Genomic DNA, 13962 nt, shown 5'->3' with positions numbered 1-13962 from the left:
TAAGTCTCTCGTCTTTTAGACTGACCATGTTGGTTTCAGTTTTTTCATATGTAAATTGCAAAACCTTTTTAGAAGTTATATTCTCAAGTGAACTTTAACAACTGGTGTCATGTCGGCCAAGATAACACATTGAATTAGTGAGGTGTGCTGCGTGAGACTGTCTGCGTCACTATGGTCAGACTGATTCTCATAAAAAAAAACAGGTTTACAGAATCTTACATGGATTCATGGAGTTTTTGAAGAAAGTAAAATGTAACTCTGCAAGTACAAATTCACCCCACACCCTTATATATGAATGTGTGTGTTGGATGGGGAGGGTGGGGTGAACGGGGGTTATGAATGTCTGTGAGAGAGTGTGCGTACATGTATGATTGTGAGTGTAAAAGGGTATAAGTCTGTGAGAGGGTGCATGTGTGAGTGTGGGAGTGTGTGTGTGAGCGTGTGAGAGAGAGTCTGAGGGAGTATATGGGTCTGTAGGATTGTGAGTGTGTGTGTCTGTAGGAGTGTGTGTGTCTGTAGGAGTGTGTGTGTGTGTCTGTAGAAGTGTGTGTCTGTAAGAGTGTGTGTGTGTCTGTAGGAAAGTGTGTATGTCTGTAGGAGTGTGTGTGTGTATCTATAGGAGGGTGTGTGTGTCTATAGGAGTTTGTGTGTGTCTGTAGAAGTGTGTGTGTGTGTGTGTGTGTCTGTAGGAAGGTGTGTGTGTGTGTAGGAGTGTGTGTGTTTGTAGGAAAGTGTGTGTCTGTAGAAGTGTGTGTGTGTGTGTGTGTCTGTAGGAAAATATGTGTGTCTGTAGGAGGGTGTGTATGTCTGTAGGAAAGTGTGTGTGTCTGTAGGAGTATGTGTGTGTCTGTAGGAGGGTGTGTGTGTCTGTAGGAGCATGTGTGTGTCTGTAAAGGTGTGAGTGTGTGTCTGTAGGAAAGTGTGTGTGTATGTAGAAGCATGTGTGTGTCTGTAGGAGGGTGAGTGTATCGTAGGAAAGTGTGTGTGTCTGTAGGAGTGTGTGTGTCTGTAGGAGTGTGTGTGTGTGTGTGTGTGTCTGTAGGAGTATGTGTGTGTCTATAGGAGTGTGTCTGTGTCTGTAGGAGTGTGTGTGTCTGTAGAAGTGTGTGTGTGTGTGTGTTTGTCTGTAGGAGTGTGTGTGTGTGTGTAGGAGTGTGTGGTTTCATGTGTGAAAGATCATGTTTAATCAGTTCATTGGAGGAATAACATGTACTTTAGATAAACGGGAACCAAACGTGGATTTCCAGAAGGCATTGGATAAGGAGACACATGAAAATATAGCAGAAAATAAAAGCTCACGGTGCTGGGAGGAAGATATTAGCGTGGATCGAAGATTGCCTGACCTGGCAGAGCAAAGAGGGTGTGCATGGATGGATCTTTATCTGACTGGCAGGATATGATGAGAGGAGCCCTCAATCTTTGACAACGTACATCAGTAACTTGGATGAGAAATATGAAAGTCTTGTAACTAAATTCAGCCGACATCAAGATAGGCAGAAAGGCCCATTGTGGCGCAGGTATTGTGCAGGGGAGTATTGGTTGAGTGGATAGTGTGATGTGAGGGGTGTGATTTATCGATATTTTCAATGCCATTTATTTTGAGTTGCATGTTGCGCCTGGAGTATTGGGCACAGCTTCGATCCCCTTAGTGACAATCAAGACGTAGTGGCACTGGAGGCAGTTCAGAGACCGTTCCCAGAGAGGAGGGGTTAGTCATATGAAGAAAGATTGAGCAGTTTAGTCCTATACTCTCTGGAATTTAGAACAATGAGGGGGTTATCACATTGAGGTATTGAAGATGATAAAAGCTCTGGATGAACTCAACGTGAAGCAGATGCTTCCTCTTGTGGTGCATTCTGGGACGAGAGGTCACCGTCGTAGGATAAAGGGGAGCAAATATAAAACAGAGTTGAGGAGGAACTACTTCTCCCAAAGGGTTGTGAGTCTGTGGGATTCGCTACGCCAAGGTACAGTGGATGCTGGGACAGTGAGTACATTTAAGGAAGAGTGAGACAGAGTTTTAATTGGTAAAGGTTTGGAGGGATATGAGGAGAGGGCAGGGAAATGGGAGGTGAGGGGCAGACCAGCCATGATCGAATGGCAGAGCAGACTGGATGGGCCGAATGGTCTTATGAACTTATGAACTTGAGTTGGGATTTTGAACTAGTGGCATGTGGATTCTGGCCCATATGCCTGGAGGGATATAGTGATTGATTCATTTCTGATGGCATGTTGATATTTCAAAAACACTGTGAGCCAACTAATGAGAACTTAACTCATTGTTATGAGAGAAATTGAACATGAAAATGAGGATGTTCTGTTTCAGTGATACACTACATTGGTGAGACCACCAAATACCGTGTGCAGTTTCCCTCTACCTGTTTAAGGAAGTGCGTAAATGTGGTAGAGATTGTAGAGAGGAGATTTACTAGATTGACACAAAGAATGCATTTCTGTGTTATGGGGTTAGGTTGGACAGACTGGGCTTGTTTCTACAGAGGTTTAGAAGGGTGAGGGGTGATTTCATTGCAGTGTGGCAAGGTGGATGCAGACAGAATGTGAGTCAGACCAGAACTAGGGGACACTGTTGTAAAATGAGATTTTGTCCTTTCAGGACAGAGATAAGGGGATTGTTCTCTCTCCAAAGGCTTTGTGACTTTGGAAATCCCAGCCTCAGAAGGTAATGAAGGTGGGAAGGGGTGCGTACATTGAATGTTATTAAATAGAGGGGGGGGGCTGGATTCTGTTAGGCAGGGGGATCAAGCATTGGTGGAGGAGTGGGGAGAGAGATTGGAAGGTGGAATTCAAAATCAAAACCGATCAACTAATTAATGTCGAAGAAGCTCTGAGGGGCGAAGAGATATGCTGCTGCTTTCAGACATTTCACACAAATTTCACACATTTGTAAATTCTCGCGAGTTAGATTTATCATAACTAGCAGCTAGAATTTCTACAGTGGAGGTATGTGTTAGCATCATCAGAAATTGTTTAATCACCAGCGGTGGGAATTCAATGTCAGAAATACAAACGAATGAGTGACAAATAACTTTGGCTGACAGTTCAAAAGGTTCTGAGCTTGCTGAGTGGGTGACTACTTTCCTCCCTCAAACTCCCCCCTTTATCAAGTAATCTACAGCAGGATTGAGGGAATTTCTTTTGGAGAAAGTGAGGACTGCAGATGCTCAAGGTCAGAGTCAAAGGTATGGTGCTGGAAAAGCATAACCGGTCAGGCAGCTTTCAAAAGGCAGTAGACTCAACATTTCGAGCATAAGCTCTTCAGAATTTCTTTACTCAAAATAGGAGCTGTTTCCTGCTCCTGTGATATGTTTGATATCTATTGCCTGAAGGGAATCAGTGAATAACAATGAAAGTTGTATAATCAAAAATGGTTGCAGACAATAATCAGAACCCTGGGGAAATCCCAAATTCAGATAAACAGCTACTAGAGAAAGAAAGTTTTTTTTCTCTGTATTGATTGGAATTCAGTTCTAAATACAGTATGAGAGAAGGAAAACACTCCAAAAGATGTACAGGTCAGGTGAATTGGCCTTGCTAAATTGCCCACAGTGTTAGTGCATTAGGTCAGGAGTAAATATAGGGTAGGGGAATGGGTCTGGGGGGGTTGCTTTTCAGAGGGTCGGTGTGGATTTGTTGGGCCGAAGGGCCTGTTTCAATACCGTAGGGAATTTAATCTAATCTTATAACCTCAAATAAATTAAATAAATTGAACTGTTTCTCCAGGAAGTGTTGGTTTTACATGAGTCAATTTAAAACTATTCAGGATAAATAATACACTTGGTCCCTTTATTTGGAGCAGGGATACATGGAAAAGCGATAGCCTGTTGGTTTTTATCACGAGACAACTAATCCAGAAACTCAGCTAATGTTCTGGGAGCCCAAGTTCAAATATTACCATGCAAATGGAATTTAAGTTCAATTATTTTAGAGGCTCTTGTAGTGTAGTGGCAGAGTCTGTATCTCTTGGCCAGGAGGCCTGGATTCACAATCCCATTTTCTGGATTAGTGGTGCTGGAAGAGCACAGCAGTTCAGGCAGCATCCAACGAGCAGTGAAATCAACGTTTCGGGCAAAAGCCCTTCATCAGGAATACAGGCAGAGCGACTGAAGCGTGGAGAGATAAGCTAGAGGAGGGTGGGGTGGGGAGAGAGTAGCATAGAGTACAATGGGTGAGTGGGGGAGGGGATGAAGGTGATAGGTCAGGGAGGAGAGGGTGGAGTGGATAGGTGGAAAAGGAGCTAGGCAGGTTGGACAAGTCCGGACAAGTCATGGGGACAGTGCTGAGCTGGAAGTTTGAAACTACAATGAGGTGGGGAAGGGGAAATGAGGAAACTGAAGTCCACATTGATGCCCTGGGGTTGAAGTGTTCCGAGGCAGAAGATGAGGCGTTCTTCCTCCAGGCATCTGGTGGTGAGGGAGCAGCGGTGAAGGAGGCCCAGGACCTCCATATCCTCGGCAGAGTGGGAGGGGGATTTGAAATGTTGGGCCACAGGGCGGTGTGGTTGATTGGTGCGGGTATCTCGGAGATGTTCCCTAAAGCGCTCTGCTAGGAGGTGTCCAGTCTCCCCAATGTGGAGGAAACTGCATCGGGAGCAACGGATACATTTTACCTTTCGCAATCCCATTGGCTCATGAAGCATGCCATAACGTATCTGAACAGGTTGTATTTTAAAAAAAACTAGGCTGTTAAAAAATGACAATACTTGGTCGCTTTTTTTGTTCTGTCGGGCAGACACAAGGGGAAGGCAATGACCTCGTGGTTTTGATTACATTAGATTGCCTACATTGTGGAAACAGGCCTTTGGCTCACTAAGTCCACACTTGACTCTCTGAAGAGTAACCCACACAGAGCCATTTCCCTCAGATTAATGCACCTAATACTGTAGGCAATTTAGCATGGACAATCCACCCAAACCTACACACCTTCAGACTGTGGGAGGAAACCAGAGCACCCGGAGGAAACCCGCACAGACACAGGGAGAATGTGCAAACTCCACACAGAGTCGCCCAAGGGTGGAATCGAACCCGGGTCCCTGGCGCTGTGAGATAGCAGAGCTAGCCACTGTGCGGCCCTGTTATGCAGATGCTATTAACCCAGAGAACCAGGTAATGTTTCAGAAACCTGGGTTTGAATCTAGGTGGCACTTGAACTCAATAAAAATCTGGGATTAAGAGCCTGTAATGATCATGAGACCATTGTTGACTGTGAAGGGAAAAACTGTCTGGTTCACTAATGACCTTTAGAGAGGGAAATCTGCTGTCTTTCCCTGGTCTGGCTTACACATGACTCCAGACCCATTAAAAGTTCAATGCCTTCTGGGCAATTAGCGATAAGTAATACATATTGACCTTGGCAGCGATTCCCACAATAATAAAAGATGCAGACAATTCTGTCGAGAGTTTAGATGGTGTGCTTCAGATATTAATCAGAGAAATGGCAGCAGTGATTATCAGGAGTGGAACTTCCTGGGAATATGGAGACAATCCCTTCAATGCAAGGTCAGGTTGAAGGTACTGTGTGGGTGGAAGCCTCAGATATGTTAAAATAAACATCAGGGCGATGTTCTGTCCAGTTCAGCCTAACACAACAACCAAAGAGGGGTGACTGGACTCAAAACATTAATTCTGCTTTTCCCACTCCACAGATGCTGCCAGACCTGCTGGCTGTCTCAAAAGTCTGTGCCAAGATCAGCCCCCTCCCCCGCAACTTGAGGAGGTGATGGCCTTCTGGCATTATTGCTCAATTATTAATCCCAGAGACGTCAGTCATATCCCGGTTCAAATCCAGCTAGGGCAGATGCCGCAGTTTGAGTTCAATAAAAACCTGAAATTAAGAGTCTAATGGTGACAATTGAAACCATTGTTAGAGGGGGAAAAAAATCCATCTGGTTCACTAGTGACACTTTAAGGGACAAGCCATCGTCCTGACCTGGTCTGGGTAAAATTGGACTACAGTGTCCAGTTCTGGTCTCCCTGTAATAGGAAGGACATTATTAGGCTAGAGAGGGTTCTGAAGAGATTTGCCAGGATGTTGCTGGGTATAGAAGGTTTGAGTTATATGGATACGCTGAGTCTTTTTTCACTGGAGTGTAGAAGTTTAAGAGGTGACCTTGTGGGCGGCACAGCGGCTCAGTGGTTAGCACTGCTGCCCCATAGCACCAGGGTCCTTGGTTCAATTCCAGCCTTGGGAGACTGTCCGTGTGGAGTTTGCACGTTCTCCCTGCATCTGTGCGGGTGTGCTCCGGTTTCCTCCCACAGTCCAAAGATGTGCCGGTCAGGTGAATTGGCCATGCTAAATTGTCCATGGTGCTAAGGTGTATTAGAGGGGAAATGGGTCTGGGTGGGTTACTCTGCAGAGGATTGGTTGGGCCGAAGGGACTGTTTCCACACTGTAGGGAATCTAATCTAATCTTATAGAGGTTCAGAAAATCATGAGGGGTATAGATGGGGTTATTGGTCAGCGCGTTTTTCCTAGGGGGATTTCAAGTTAGGGGGCACATTTTTAAGGTGAGAAGACAGATTTACAAAGGACAAATCTTCTTACTTGAGTATTTTCTCCAACGTAACTTTGAACTATAAGGCCTAGACCATCATCTACATATCTCTGTGCACGGGATATACTGCAACGTTGCTTACAGTGTATCCAAATACTGGGCTGGGTAAAAACAATGACTGCAGATGCTGGAAACCAGATTCTGGATCAGTGGCGCTGGAAGAGCACAGCAGTTCAGGCAGCATCCAACAATCAGCGAAATCGATGTTTCGGACAAAAGCCCTTCATCAGGAATAAAGGCAGAGCGACTGAAGCGTGGAGAGATAAGCTAGAGCAGGGTGGGGGTGGGGAGAGAGTAGCATAGAGTACAATGGGTGAGTGGGGGAGGAGATGAAGGTGATAGGTCAGGGAGGAGAGGGTGGAGTGGATAGGTGGAAAAGGAGCTAGGCAGGTCGGACAAGTCCGGACAAGTCATGGGGACAGTGCTGAGCTGGAAGTTTGAAACTAGGATGAGGTGGGGGAAGGGGAAATGAGGAAACTGTTGAATTCCACATTGATGCCCTGGGGTTGAAGTGTTCCGAGGCGGAAGATGAGGCGTTCTTCCTCCAGGCGTCTGGTGGTGAGGGAGTGACGGTGAAGGAGGCCCAGGACCTCCATGTCCTCAGCAGAGTGGGAGGGTGAGTTGAAATGTTGGGCTACGGGGCGGTGTGGTTGATTGGTGCGGGTGTCCCGGAGATGTTCCCTAAAGCACTCTGCTAGCAGGCGCCAGTCTTCCCAATGTAGAGGAGACCACATCGGGAGCAATGGATACAATAAATGATATTAGTGGATGTGCAGGTAAAACTTTGATGGATGTGGAAGGCTCCTTTAGGGCCTTGGATAGAGGTGAGGGAGGAGGTGTGGGCATAGGTTTTACAGTTCCTGCGGTGGCAGGGGAAGGTGCCAGGATGGGAGGGTGGGTCGTAGGGGGGCGTGGACCTGACCAGGTAGTCACAGAGGGAACTGATTTTTCTTTGCGGAAGGTGGAAAGGGGTGGGGAGGGAAATATATCCCTGGTGGTTTTTTCTTACTGTTCCCTCCCGATGCGGTCTCCTCTACATTGGGGAGACTGATCGCCTCCTAGCAGAGCGCTTTAGGGAACATCTCCAGGACACCCGCACCAATCAACCACACCGCCTCGTGGCCCAACATTTCAACTCCCCCTCCCACTTTGCCGAGGACATGGAGGTCCTGGGCCTCCTTCACCGTCGCTCCCTCACCACCAGATGCCTGGAGGAAGAACGCCTCATTTTCCGCCTCATTACACTTCAACCCCAGGGCATCAATGTGGACTTCAACAGTTTCCTCATTTCCCCTTCCCCCACCTCACCCTAGTTTCAAACTTCCAGCTCAGCACTGTCCCCATGACTTGTCTGGACTTGTCCGACCTACCTAGCTCCTTTTCCACCTATCCACTCCACCCTCTCCTCCCTGACCTATCACCTTCATCCCCTCCCCCACTCACCCATTGTACTCTATACTACTCTCTCCCCACCCCGACCCTCCTCTGCTTATCTCTCCACGCTTCAGTCGCTCTGCCTTTATTCCTGATGAAGGGCTTTTGCCCGAAATGTCGATTTCGCTGCTCGTTGGATGCTGCCTGAACTGCTGTGCTCTTCCAGCACCACTGATCCAGAACCAAATACCAGGCTGGCATGTGTGGAGGGTTTGGTGGTATAAACACCATTTCTTCCTCGTGGTCGTGTCTTCTGCAAGTGATGATATAAATGAGATAGAAGCACAACGCAAGGATGCCTCTGGCTCTGCCTCCACCTCCTCCAGGTGTGGGGACTGACCGATGCCTTACCTGGTTCAACAGCGTCGTTACACAGACTGGAGCTGCAGCAACTGGTGTGCAGATAGCTGGAGAAAAATCCACTGTTGAAAGAGATGAGGCCAAAACAGCTTCCACAGCCACTCAGGAGATAGTTAGAATGCCGTATGCCTAACAGAATGGACAACATCATGTTATACCATTACATTCATTCTCACCAAAGTTTCCACTACAATGCATTTTGCTGCCATTCAGTTGAATCAATGCTGCACCTTTACTAAATGCTGCCTGAGGGAGAGGGTGAGGTCGGGAGCAGAATACACTGACTGCAGACAGATACAGTGCAGGTACTGCGCAGCTGAAACCTGGCTTCAGACCAGGTACATTCCACTCGTCCGTGACACAACAGGTCAACGCTGTACACACCTTTCATATTTCCATCCAAACTCTCAGCACTCACGCAGACTCAGAATACTTCCAGGGAAATGCTCAGCCCGTCGGCAGTGCCCAGCTTCTCCCCACTTGGTCTGACTACCTCTGGAACCTGCTATAGCCTCGATGGCTTCCAAACTCCGGAATCCCATCTGCCAAATATCAACCTGAAAAGGTTTCCAAACTGACTGAACACTCCCAAATTCTGTCACTTTCTCCAGGCCAAACACCCCTTCCTATCCCTGTCAACATCTCCAGTCCCTACACCCCCTCCTTATCTCTGACATCCCCTCAAGTCCCTACACCCCCTACCGATCAATGTAACCCCCTCCAGCCCTTACACCCCCTCCCTATCTCTGAAAACCCCTCAAGTTCCTACACGCCTCCCTATCTCTATAACCCAGTCCAGCCCCTAAACCCCCTCCCTATCTCTGTTACCCTCCTCCAGCCCCTACACCCCCTCCCTATCTCTGTAACCCCCTTGTGGGATATAGGTAGACTAATGTTACTTCTGCAATTCTGTAATTATAATTGATTATATAAAAATAAGTGAAATCACATTAGTGTGTAATTGTTCCAGCCAAGAGCTGAGTCAACAAGAATGGGAACTATGTGGAGGAAATGCATAATTGTTTTTTTGTATTAGCTAAAAATGTCTGCAAGAGAGAAACGGGACTGCAAAACAATGGTAGATAATACAGGCGACGAGATAAGGTGCTGTGAGGAGAAGCAGTTGAGCTAGATACGCCTGTACAAACAGTAGGTATAAACATCTGTTTCCCACTTTTACAGACACACAGGAACAAACCCCAATTAAAAGGGCTTAGTGATGAGATGCTGTGAGGGGCAGCACAGATGGAGGGAGTAGATAATGGTGAGGCAAGGATGTGCCCACAGCAGGATGAGGTCAAATGGCCTTGTGAGGCCAGGAATAAGCATTTTGTCACAGACAAGGCCGGATAAGACAAGAGATAAACAGGAGTAATGGGTACCGGTCTTAGAGAAGTGGAGGATGTGAGCAGGGGACGAAACAATGAAATAAGAAAAAAAATGTAGGGACTAAATCATATAAATATCGAGTATTTGTTGAATTCGGTGTGTTTTGTCCCTGCCTTGTGGACATCACACCCACTTGCAAGTGTGAAATAACTGACACTACTGATTCAGATCTTCTCTCGGACTGACATTATTGAAGTGAGTGAGCTTTGTTTCTCACACCTTCCAGCCCCTACACCCCCTCCAGCCCCTACACCCTCTCCAGCCCCTACAACCCCTCCCTATCTCTGTAACCCCCTCCTGCCCCTACACCCCCTCCAGCCCCTACACGCTCTCCAGCCCCTACACCCCCTCCCTATCTCTGTAACCCCCTCCAGCCCCTACACCCCCTCCCTATCTCTGTAACCCCCTCCAGCCCCTACACCCCCTCCCTATCTCTGTAACCCCCTCCTGCCCCTACACCCCCTCCCTATCTCTGTAACCCCCTCCAGCCCCTACACCCCCTCCCTATCTCTGTAACCCCCTCCAACCCCTACAACCCCTCCCTATCTCTGTAACTCTTTCCTGCCCCTACACCCCCTCCCTATCTCTGTAACCCCACTCCAGTCCCTACACCCCCTCCCTATCTCTGTAACTCTTTCCTGCCCCTACACCCCCTCCCTTGCTATAAGCACCTCCAGGCCCTAGATCTGTTGCTGGAACCTCTCCAGAACTTGCAACCCTCAGGAAATTTTATTTTTCTTTTAATGATCGCTCCTTGGTATTTTCTGATCCCGACAACTCCATTGTCTGAGGTCATGCCTTCAGCTGCCTGGGGAACTGTCCCATTCAATTCCCTCGTTCGACCTCACAGTCTCTGTCACTCTCTCTCTCTGTCGCCCAAGCACCTGCCTTCTGTGAGGCTTCTTAAAATCAATTTCTTTTTCTAAGATTTGATGACTGGATCTCTGTCCCCTCCTTGCACACATTTGTACATGAAGCAACTGTGAATATTGTATGGCAGGATAATTCGGATCCAAATGCAAGTTGCTGTTATGTGACTGAAAAACATTACCAAAGGTGCACATTCCTACCAATCACTTGACTGATACTGATGGATCTGCAAAAGGTGTGGATTGTTCGGTTGCATTCGATGGTCGTGTTTAATGCACAGTTCCCGGTCAGACTATTACAGCTGTGACATTTCAGTGAGGAACCTGCAGGAACGAAAACTGAAAATTATCTTTTCACCCATTTAGCTCACATGGGTATTATTCAAGGATTGAACATTGAGTGCCCTAACGCTGATTAATCCCCAAAGGGGAGATAACACCATGTAAAAACAGACACTGACACTCAATCCCCATTGGGAGGATATTACTCTGTAATAACACACACTGACACTCAATCCCCAATGGGGGGATATCACTCTGTAATAACACACACTGACACTCAATCCCAAATGGGGGGATATCACTCTGTAATAACACACACTGACACTCAATCCCCAATGGGGGGATATCACTCTGTAATAGCACACACTGACATTCAATCCCCAACGGGGGATATTATTCTGTAATAACACACACTGACACTCAATCCCCAATGGGGGGTATATCACTCTGTAATAACACACACTGACACTCAATCCCCAATGTGGGGATATCACTCTGCAATAACACACACTGACACTCAATCCCCAATGGGGGGGGGAGAGCACTCTGGAATAACATACACTGACACACAATCCCCAAAGGGGGGGACATCACTCTGTAATAACACACACTGAAACTCAATCCCCAATGGGGGGGATATCAATCTGTAATAACACACACTGACACTCAATCCCCAATGGGCAGATATCACTCGGTAATAACACACACTGACACTCAATCCCCAATGGGGGGGGGAGAGCACTCTGGAATAACACACACTGACACACAATCCCCAAAGGGGGGGATATCACTCTGTAATAACACACACTGACACTCAATCCCCAATGGGGGGGATATCACTCTGTAATAACACACACTGACACTCAATCCCCAATGGGGGGTGGGGGATATCACTCTGTAATAACACACACTGATACTCAATCCCCAATGGGGGAATATTACCCTGTAATAACACACACTGACACTCAATCCCCAATGGGGGAATATTACCCTGTAATAACACACACTGACACTCAATCCCCAACGTGGCTATATATCACTCTGTAATAACACACATTGACACTCAATCCCCAATGGGGGGGATACCACTCTGTAATAATACAAACTGACACTCAATCCCCAAAGGGGGGGATATCATCTGTAATAACACACACTGACACTCAATCCCAAATGGGGGGGATATCACTCTGTAATAACACACACTGACACACAATCCCCAATTGGGGGGATATCACTCTGTAATAACATACACTGACACTCAATCCCCAATGGGGGGATATCACTCTGTAATAACACACACTGACACTCAATCCCCAATGGGGGTTATCACTCTGTAATAACACACACTGACACACAATCCCCAATGGGGGGGATATTACTCTGTAATAACACACACTGACACTCAATCCCCAATGGGGGGGATATCACTCTGTAATAACACACACTGACACTCAATCCCCAATGGGGGGGGGGGGGATATCACTCTGTAATAACACACACTGATACTCAATCCCCAATGGGGGAATATTACCCTGTAATAACACACACTGACACTCAATCCCCAATGGGGGGGATATCACTCTGTAATAACACACACTGACACTCAATCCCCAATGGGGGAATATTACCCTGTAATAACACACACTGACACTCAATCCCCAACGTGGGTATATATCACTCTGTAATAACACACATTGACACTCAATACCCAATGGGGGGGATACCACTCTGTAATAACACAAACTGACACTCAATCCCCAAAGGGGGGGATATCATCTGTAATAACACACACTGACACTCAATCCCAAATGGGGGGGATATCACTCTGTAATAACACACACTGACACACAATCCCCAATTGGGGGGATATCACTCTGTAATAACATACACTGACACTCAATCCCCAATGGGGGGATATCACGCTGTAATAACACACACTGACACTCAATCCCCAATGGGGGTTATCACTCTGTAATAACACACACTGACACACAATCCCCAATGGGGGGGATATTACTCTGTAATAACACACACTGACACTCAATCCCCAATGGGGGCATATCACTCTGTAATAACACACACTGACACTCAATCCCCAATGGGGAGGATATCACTCTGTAATAACACACACTGACACTCAATCCCCATGGGGGGAAATCACTCTGTAATAACATACACTGACACTCAATCCCCAATGGGGGAGATATCACTCGGTAATAACACACACTGACACACAATCCCCAATGGGGGGGATATCACTCTGTAATAACACACACTGACACACAATCCCCAATGGGGGGGATATTACTCTGTAATAACACACACTGACACTCAATCCCCAATGGGGGGGATATCACTCTGTAATAACACACACTGACACTCAATCCCCAATGGGGGGGGGGGGATATCACTCTGTAATAACACACACTGATACTCAATCCCCAATGGGGGAATATTACCCTGTAATAACACACACTGACACTCAATCCCCAATGGGGGGGATATCACTCTGTAATAACACACACTGACACTCAATCCCCAATGGGGGAATATTACCCTGTAATAACACACACTGACACTCAATCCCCAACGTGGGTATATATCACTCTGTAATAACACACATTGACACTCAATCCCCAATGGGGGGGATACCACTCTGTAATAACACAAACTGACACTCAATCCCCAAAGGGGGGGATATCATCTGTAATAACACACACTGACACTCAATCCCAAATGGGGGGGATATCACTCTGTAATAACACACACTGACACACAATCCCCAATTGGGGGGATATCACTCTGTAATAACATACACTGACACTCAATCCCCAATGGGGGGATATCACGCTGTAATAACACACACTGACACTCAATCCCCAATGGGGGTTATCACTCTGTAATAACACACACTGACACACAATCCCCAATGGGGGGGATATTACTCTGTAATAACACACACTGACACTCAATCCCCAATGGGGGCATATCACTCTGTAATAACACACACTGACACTCAATCCCCAATGGGGAGGATATCACTCTGTAATAACACAC

The 13962-nt window shown here is 46.8% G+C and overlaps 1 protein-coding gene across 1 annotated transcript in view; it reads right to left on the bottom strand.

Annotated features, from left to right (window-relative positions):
- LOC132833887 (urokinase plasminogen activator surface receptor-like) overlaps positions 1–13962 on the bottom strand; it is a 33640-nt gene that overhangs the window by 6345 nt on the left and 13333 nt on the right. Inside the window, exons 3-4 of the mRNA XM_060852543.1 lie at positions 10825–10947; positions 8357–8494 (exon numbers count right to left, since the gene is read on the bottom strand). Coding sequence (XP_060708526.1) covers positions 8357–8494; positions 10825–10947 — 261 coding nt within the window. The remainder of the gene's footprint in view (positions 1–8356; positions 8495–10824; positions 10948–13962) is intronic.

This window comes from Hemiscyllium ocellatum, chromosome 38 (assembly GCF_020745735.1).
Source record: "Hemiscyllium ocellatum isolate sHemOce1 chromosome 38, sHemOce1.pat.X.cur, whole genome shotgun sequence".
In the NCBI taxonomy this organism is placed as follows: domain Eukaryota; kingdom Metazoa; phylum Chordata; class Chondrichthyes; order Orectolobiformes; family Hemiscylliidae; genus Hemiscyllium; species Hemiscyllium ocellatum.
Note: the sequence above shows the minus strand (reverse complement) of the source record. Positions and strands in the feature narration are given on the sequence as shown.